Genomic DNA, 8,580 nt, shown 5'->3' on the forward strand with positions numbered 1-8,580 from the left:
GTGCCAAGCTGCCTTGCCTTTGCGGTGGGCTCTGGCCCTCGGGAGGAGGCCTGCCTCCTGTCCAGGGTTCCTCGTTGGCCAGCCAGGCTGGGCCAGGCACATGCTCGGAGTGAGCGCTGGTTCAGGCTGACCCAGCGGGCCTCCCCCCACTCAGCTGTGGCCCCCTCTCCTGCAGGTGCTGCTGGATGCCACACCCTGGGCCCTCTGCCTCCCCACCCCGCAGAGACTGAGGGTCCCAGCAGGCCATGCAGCTGTGCCAAGGTACGAAGCCCCTCCCCCTCAGAGGACAGGCACAGGGTCCCCCTGGCTGGACAGCTGGGCTCTTGGCCTTGTCCCCTACTTCCTTCCTGTCTTTGGAGGCCCAAAGTCGAGGCTCTGCTTCAGGATGCACACTGGGAATCTCCTTCCCGGGGGCATGCAGTGCCCCTGAAGAGAAGGAAGGTTGGCATCCAGTCTTTTGCCCCAAATCCCCCAGACATGCCATCTGCAGAGTGGGTAGCCTGTCCCACTGGTGACCTGCCACTGGGGTCTGCCAGAGTGGCCAAAGGGGTACCTGTACCCATGTGACTCCCACGGGAGGTGGAGATGGTGCGGGGCACTGAGCAGGTGGTGACACCGAGGACCAGGAGCCTCGTGACCATGGTCCTGGCAGCACCCCTGGCTCCCTGGGGCGGCAGCTTTCCTGTCAGTTACTCACCAGCCCCAGGCAGACCGGCAGCCTCTGCCCATGCTGCACTGCCTTGGCCCTGGGCCCACCTGGGCTCCATGGGGCAGCCCTGCCTGGCCCTGTGAGCTGTGCTCCGGCTCAGTGCCCGCTGGAGGGCCGCTTGGGAGGGTCAGACCTTGTGCTTGAAGAGCAGGGCCTTTCCTGGAGATGTGCCTTCCTGCACTCGCTCTGGGCGCCCAGGAGTGCAGCCATCCTGAGCTTCCCGGGGGCACCACATGGTTAGGCAGGGATGTCCCCTGGGCCCCAGATGATCCTGAGGTTCCAGAGGAAGGGACTCCCATAGGGAGATGATGGCAGGAGGCCTTGACCTGAGAGCTTGCTGAAGGGGATACAGAGGCCCTCTACTGCCCACATGCACCCCTGCCGCCCGCTGCTCCCCCGTCTGACTGCAGCCACCGGGCCACCCTGGGCGCCACTGTGGCCAGCACCCAGCTAGCCCTCCTGAGCACAGGGCTCCAGAGGACATGCCGGTGCCCATGGGGTGCAGTAGAGACTCGTGCCCGTTCCCAGGTCAGTGGACTGCCAGCCATCTGACGCAAGAGATCTCCCACCACTGGTTCTCAGCCTGGACTTTTTGAGCCCGCCCCTGGATTCAGGACCACTGGAACCCACAGACAAGCAGGCTCACTGACTGGCACTGGGCCTGGGTGCCAACCCGCTGCCAGGGGACAGGGCCCGCCAGGTCCCCAGCCTGCGCAGTCAAGGCTGTGGCCCCAGTGGGCAGACCACTGTGTCGGAGCCTTTAGGTGGCGCATCCCCTGCAGTCTTTGCAGGCCCCCTCCTCCCTAGCCGCTGTGGCAGGTGCTCCACCGGTGCCCTTTGCCCCCTGGCGGGCAGGGCCACTTGTCCACCTGCCCCTTGGCTCAGTCACTGCCCCATAGTGGCAGTGCTGGCGGTCAGTGTCACTGCCACACTCCTGCCTGGCAGTGGGGTCTGGCTTCGGTCAAGCTGGTTCCAGCCTCCACACCACCTGAGGCCTAGGGTGAGTTTGGTTCCTGGAATGGAGGAGCCCAGCAGGCAGCTAGCATGTCACCCCCGGGGCCCGCAGATGTGGAAACTGAGCCTGGTCAGGTCTCTCGTGGCAGGAGGGCGATAGCCCAGGGGACACCTGGTCCAGGGTCGGTGTTAGGGTCTCCTGGGGCCCCGGGAATGGTGGGAACATTCTCCCAGGCATGCAGCACTTTGCCTTGTCATGTGGGGTGGGGACCAAAAGTGGAGCGGGAGACTTCAGAGGCGGTGATGGTAGCAAAATAAGGCTTTGAAGAATGAGTAGGAGTTTGCCAGTCAGTCCAAAGACAGAGTCTGGGCAATCTCCTGAGAAGGAAGTAGCCCTGCTGAGGATCAGTCCCCCATTATTTACTTTTCTCCTGGCAGACCTCTGCCAAGCCTTTTTCTGCGGGACTGAGGACACAGGGAGCCCTGCTCGCCCCCCTGGAGGAGGAAGGCTGGGTATGGCCGATGCCCAAGCAGGGGACAGGGCTGTGGGGACTGCCCAGCATGGGAGGCTCACACATGCCTGGCGACTCAGGCCCCCACCAGGCTCCTCAGCCCACCTGCCCCTCCCAGGCCAGGGCCAGGCCACCCCCGGAGGGGCAGAGCAGGGGCGGCTCAGGGCAGCCTGGCACCGTTCAGCCCAGCCCCTCTCACTGACATGCCTGAGCCACAGGGGTGAGCGGCAGTGTGTGATTTGTGTGGTGGGCCCCTGAGGGGTCTGCCCCGTGTCTGCCTCTCTCTCTGTCCTCTCCCCACCTTCCCCTGTTAGCCCCAGGTCACCCATTTTCTACCACCCAACTCCCGGTCTTGAGCTCTCCCTGGCCTGGGCCCCCAGGCCTCGGGGTGGGGCTGAGGCGGGGCCCCACTGGGACCCCACCCCTTGCACCCGGTCAGCCCCTCATGGCCCTCTCGCTGCATGGCCGGAGAGGCCGGGCCGAGCAGGTGGGCAACAGGCCGGGGGCCGGAGGCGGCCTGGGCCTCGCCGCTGGCTGCAGTATTGACGGCCCGTCAGGGCGGTCTGATTCCTGTGCTTTCAGTTAAAAGGTTTCTGTTGTTGTAGCTTATGCAGTTGCTCTGTTGCTATGGAAACGTGACATCAAAATGACGTTTCCCGTTTAAAAGCTTTTAACTAAATTCCTGCTTGTCAGATGGAGGCCCCATTTTGAGTGCCGAGCTGCCTTCCAGGCCGGGCTCGCCCATGTGCGCAGGCCGGCGCCGGCCCCCTGAGCGCGCCTTCCGCCCGCAGGTGCCTCCGGCATGGCCGCGGCCGAGGTGCCCGGCTACCTCGTGTCCCCCCAGGCGGAGAAGCACCGGCGGGCCCGCAACTGGACGGACGCCGAGATGCGCGGCCTCATGCTTGTCTGGGAGGAGTTCTTCGACGAGCTGAAGCAGACCAAGCGCAACGCCAAGGTCTACGAGAAGATGGCCAGCAAGCTGCTGGAGATGACCGGCGAGCGCCGGCTGGGCGAGGAGATCAAGATCAAGATCACCAACATGACCTTCCAGTACAGGTGGGTGCCGGGCCCCTCCAGGAGCCGGAAAGCGAGGCCCTGTGGGGCAGGCCAGGGCTGGGCACCCCGGGCAGGGGCCCCACGCAGCCTGCGCACACCCTGCCCGGCAGCCGGGCCTGCAGGTCACTGGCCCAGGTGTGACTGCTCAAAAGGGTGGTGGGACTCAGGCAGGGAAACTGAGGCTGGAGGCCAGAGGAGGCCCAGCCGCCAGGCCTTTGCATCCCGCCTGCTCCTGACACCCACTTTCCTGTCCCCTGAGCCAAGTGGGACCCCACTGTGTTAGGGTGGGGTGGGGAGGGTGCTGGGGTTGCTGTGGGCCAGCTGAGCACCCAGCAGGCTCCTGCTCGCTCATGGGAGGTGCCAACCTTGGGCCTAGGGATTCCCAGCCTGGGGGCCCTGGACCTGGCCCCACTTCAGCCTCCACCTAGTCCCACCTGGCTCTGCCCAGAATGGAGCCCCTCGGGACAGGGAGCCTGGGCCTGTCTGCAGAAGGTCACTCAGACAGGCTCACGGGCAGGGCAGGTGTCGGGTGGGCAGAGGTTCTGGTGTGGGCAGTGGTCTGGGTGTGGACACCCCAGGCACAGGTCTTGCTGGGGTGAAGGTCAAGCAGGATCTGGGGTGTGGGAGAAGAACAAAACTGGGTAGGCGGCCCCCAGAGCCTGGCAGCATCCTGGTGGCTATTTCTGGAGCACGGATGTGATCTGTGGGTTCCACAGGCCTTGGGGCCACCATGGACAGGGGTGTTGACCAGGCCCTGCAGGGAGGGCCACCTGGAGCCACACTGTAGCAAGCGGACCCCTCACCCAGTAGGTGAGGAGGGAACCCCGCCCCTCCTGCACCCGGAGACCCTTGACGCTGCTTTCAGTCACCTGGATTTAACCAAGGCCTTGCCCATTCCTGTCCCCAGCCCCTGCCAGACCTGAGGGCCAGAAGAGAGGCAGCTGTGGGGGTCCCGAGGCCCCTCTGCATGCGTGTCCTCAACTCCCAGCCTTGCACGGGTGTGGCTGTCTGCATGCTCACGGGCCCCCAGCCACCAGCCCACCTGCAGTGGCCAGGGAAGCTGTGCGGCAGCTGATGGGTGTCTGGTGGGTTATTCATTATTTATCCTGAAAGCCCTCTCCAGAGGCCAAGGGAGGGATCCTGTTCCACTCCCAGAGGCCACAGGAGACGGGGATGAGCAGCACAGGGCCTGGGGCCTTCTCTCCGGCTGCTGGCTCCTCACGGCACTTGCTTAAGAAGCACCTGAACACCCTGGGTCCTCACAGACCGCTTTGTCTGCCCTCATTCACCCCAGGGAAATGGAGGCCCAGAGCAGAGAGGGTATGCCCAAGGCCCCACAGCCCTGGAGAAGCCAACACTTTGACTGCCTTGTTCTTTACCTACCCTCTCCCCAGAGACCCTCCCCCATGACAGGGGCTGTTATTTTCACTTGAGAGCTCTTTATATATGAAGGTTTTCAGGTTAAGAAAGTCTAAGGGTGTGGCCCAGTTCTGTGGCGCATGCTTTGTTGGAATACCATTCAGGCGCCTCCGGATCAGTGGGAGGCCAGGGTAGGGCGGGGTGGGGAGTGGGCTTCTTGAGGGGGCAGGAAAGCTGGGTGCCCCCAGGGGGGCTGGAGGGGAGCCAGGGCAGAGACAGGGCCAGTATCCATGTCTGCTCAGCCCCCTCGTGTGATGGACAGTGGTGCCATGGCCCGGAGACTGAGCCCTGTGTGACTGCTCTCCCCTGTGTGACTGTCACCTGCTTTCTGCTGAGAACACTGCCTGGTGGGCAGTGCTCCCAAGGGCCACCTCCTGCCACAGCAGGCCCCTGCTGGCCGCCCTGTGCAGTGGGCCCCTCCCCAGCTGCTGTGTCTGTGAGCTGGGGACAGTGGGAGCTTGGGCAGGAGCACAAAGGACTGCAGGCCGAGGCTGGGGCCTGAGGGAGCCCCCACCACCCTCCTTGTGGCCTCTTCCCCGGCCTGGCCCGGGTGACCCAGCTCCGCTGTGCCCACCGCCTGTCCCTCGCCCCCCAGGGTCCCGCGGGCTGTCTGTGGTGGTGGGCAGGAGGCAGGCAGAGAGTGGGCAGAGCTGCACTGTGCAGACCGCCGGCCTGTGTCTTCGGGGGGGGGGACGTCAGGCCGGCCCTCGTGAGCCCGGGCAGTGTGCGCTCTGCAGGCCCCGGGGGTCACTCCACGAAACGCTCCCCACACCCCAAGAGCACCTTACTTTGATATCCCTGCTCTACTGGTGTGAACACAGGGGCTCAGAGAGGCTAATGAACCCGCCCAAGGTCACACAGCGAGAGACGGTCTCAGATCTGTGGGGTGCTGCGGCCCGCGCTCGTAGATCCACCCCCGTGACGGTGCCCGCCTCCCCGCTAGTCTCCTGACGCCGCGAGAGCTTACCCGTCCCACCTGTGCTGGCGCACACTTGAGTACTGCTGGCTGCTCGCTTAAAAGCCGTGTCTGTGCACAGCAGAGCGTTTAGAAACTATAGAAAAGCGAAGAGAGAAACAGTCCCGGGCGGCTGGGCCCGCCCTGACCCGAACCAGCCCAGTGAGTGGGGCGCGGGCCTGCTCGCGACCCCCAGGCTGTGCCGCCCCCAACGCCTCCTGCCAAGGCCAGCGTCTCTTTGGCCAGGAGCGGCTGCCGCCTGTGCCTCGTGGCTCCCCTGGGTCCTGAGCCCGAGGGCCACTCCGCCCAGGGCCGTGGGCCAGGGCGGGAGCAGCTGTTTCTCACCCTTGGCTCTTGTGTCTCTCGTTTCAGGAAATTAAAATGCATGACAGATAGCGAGGCCGCCCCGCCCGACTGGCCCTATTACCCCGCCATTGGCAGGATCCTGGCCCAGGCCCCCGAGCCCCGCGACGGCGGACTGCCGGACAGCCAGCAGCCGGGGCCCTCCGCGCCCCCGACCGAGGCGTCCCTGTCGCCGTCCGCTAAGTCCGCCCCTCTGTACCTACCGTATAACCAGTGCTCCCGCGAAGGCCGCCTCCGGGATGACGGCTCCGGCAGCTCCTCCAGCTCACTGTCCCCTAAGCTCAGGTGTGTGCTCTCCCCGCCCGCGGGCCGGGAGCCGGCCCCAGAGCAGGGGCAGAGCTGCAGGGGTGGCCTGCTGTTGCGCTGACACCCCTCTGCCATCCCCGCCAGGGCGAGGCGGCGCGCGAGCACCCCAGGGACAGGGAGGCCCAGGCGGGGAGGCAGGTGGACGTAAATTGGCTATGGTTTGGCCACCGGGTGAGTCTTCCGGTTCCATCGCTTGTTAGCCTGTGGACAGCTTGGCCTCTCCGGGCCGCGGTCCCCCCTTGCACGGTGGGGCTCCGCCTTTGTTCTCGGAGGGTGGCTGGTCCGGTCAGAGGCGGACCGGACGGCACAGGCCCCCTATACAGGGGGGCCAGGTGTGCCTCCCTGCCGGCCCCCAGCTCCTGGTTTCCGGACCCTCACCCCATCCAGAGCCCTTCCGCCTCTTGTTGGTCCCCTCGGCAAGGGAGGTGTGTTTCCTGAGCCTCTCGGGCTGGGTGTGCCACCTGCTCTGCCGCCCGCCACACACTGCCCCCAGCCTGCGGTGGCCACCTGGCCTTGCCCCCCGCTGCATGTGGGGCCAGGCCCTGAGGAGGGACACTTGGGGTGGGCCTTCAAGGGTGACTAGGAGTCAGCCAGCAGGGCACAAGGGAGAGTGTGTCTGTGGCCACCCCCTGAGCCCACCTTCAGCCCTGTCGGCTGGGGTGGGGGTGAGAAGGCGTCTCTGGGGCACCCCTAGCTGTGACACCCCCTCAGCTGTCAGCACCCCTCCCCTGAAAGGGAGTTCTCAGCCAAGACCCCACACAAAAAGCCTCTGCTGACAGGCCAACCAGCCTGGCAGGGAAGCCTGAGATTTATGGCCAATTGTTTGCAGGGGCTGAGCCCGGTTCCCAGGCCCTAGGCAGTCAGGGCTCCAGGCTGGAGCAGGAGCCCCTGAGGAGCTGAGTTCCTGTCCTGCTGGGGAGACCCAGGGTGGCCAGGCGAGGGGGGGTCTGCTGAGACGTGCCAGCTCTCTGCCCTTGCAGGCAGGTCGGCCCAGGGTGCTGCTGCCTGCAGCTGAGGGCCGGCCCAGGCCCCATCCACCAGGGTTCCAGGCCTCGTGGGGCCCAAGCCCCCAAGGCCTGCTGGCTCCGGGCTGCTGGAGACAAAGGGAGCTCCCACCCCTTCCTCCCAGGACCTGTTCCCACCTGCCCAAGGCCAGCGGGCGTCGCTGTCCCCCCCATCTCCTGGGGGCGGCCTCTGGACCTCACCCCTCACCCGTGCCCCTGATGGCCTCACTCAAGGGGTTTCGGGGATGCCCGGTGGCAGAATGTGCCCCACTGCCCTGGCTGTTGTGTGGGAGGGCTGGCCGCCCCGAGCGGGCGCACTCCAGCTCCCCGGGGCCTCGGTCTCCCTGCGTGCTCGGCCAGCCGCCCCATGCCGCACTGTCCCCACAGGTCGGACGAGCGGCCCGTGAAGAAGCGCAAGCTGCAGAGCTGCCACCTGCGGAAGCGGAAGCTGCGCCTGCTGGAGGCCATGCTGGAGGAGCAGCGCCGGCTGGGCCGTGCCGTGGAGGAGACCTGCCGCGAGGCGCGCCGCGTGCTGGACCAGCAGCACATCCTGCAGGTGCAGAGCCTGCAGCTGCAGGAGCGCATGATGAGCCTGCTCGAGAAGCTCATCGCCAAGTCCAGCGTCTAGCGCAGCGCGGCCCGGCCCTGGGGCTCCGGCGACCGCCGGGCTCCCTTCCCGGGGCTCCTTCTGGACCCCACAGGCCGACGTCCAGTGCTAGAACTCCGCCCAGACCCAGGAGGGCTCCTGGGCCCCACCCCGCGGGGCTCCCCACAGGACGTCTTGGGACCAGCGATATCTGCTGCCGGGGACGCTTGAACTGGCGCTGCCTATTAAACGTGGTTTTCCGTTGCCGCCTGCATGCAGAGCCGCGTCCTGCCTGGCGGAGGCGCTGGGTCAGTCTGTGCCAAGCAGGCAGACAGACACAGGCGAGCGGCCATCTGTTCCCCTCCTGGGACACGGGTGCCCACTGTCCCCCGCTTAAGGCGAGGTCACTCTTCCAGGCACTCCTGGAGTTTCCTGTGCCAGGAGTCCCTGGCTCGAGGGCTCACGCTCCTGGGGATACACGCAAGGAAGGCGAACTCACAGATGGTGTGGGCAGGGCTGGAAGGGCCCTGAAGACCAGGTGGCTGGACGCACAGGGCTGCAGGGACAGCCTGAGTGGGGCTCAAGGTGGGTGGACGCTGGGCACCTCCCAGGAGCAGCAAGGCCATGGTGGGCATGTGGGAGCTGGCACCCCCAAGCCCAGGGCTGTGCTTCAGCGGGAAGCTCTGGGCTGCCAGTGGAGGCAGGGCCAGGAGGGA

The 8,580-nt window shown here is 66.1% G+C and overlaps 1 protein-coding gene across 1 annotated transcript; it reads left to right on the forward strand.

The window, feature by feature from the left end:
* The first annotated feature begins 245 nt into the window (after window positions 1-245).
* On the forward strand, window positions 246-7,906 carry MSANTD1 (Myb/SANT DNA binding domain containing 1). The gene is made up of 4 exons (XM_037529647.1): window positions 246-261; window positions 2,967-3,231; window positions 5,978-6,253; window positions 7,666-7,906. Exons 1-4 carry the CDS (start codon window positions 246-248, stop codon window positions 7,904-7,906), a joined length of 798 nt encoding a protein of 265 aa, XP_037385544.1.
* Window positions 7,907-8,580: the final 674 nt, after the last annotated feature.

Source organism: Talpa occidentalis, unplaced genomic scaffold (genome assembly GCF_014898055.3).
Source record: "Talpa occidentalis isolate TD23 unplaced genomic scaffold, MPIMG_talOcc4v2.1 talOcc4.6, whole genome shotgun sequence".
Lineage (NCBI taxonomy): Eukaryota > Metazoa > Chordata > Mammalia > Eulipotyphla > Talpidae > Talpa > Talpa occidentalis.

Coding starts and splice junctions, on each gene's coding strand:
- MSANTD1 (XM_037529647.1), top strand. Junction 3,232..5,977: donor AACATGACCTTCCAGTACAG/GTGGGTGCCGGG, acceptor CTCTCGTTTCAG/GAAATTAAAATGCATGACAG. Junction 6,254..7,665: donor TCACTGTCCCCTAAGCTCAG/GTGTGTGCTCTC, acceptor CTGTCCCCACAG/GTCGGACGAGCGGCCCGTGA.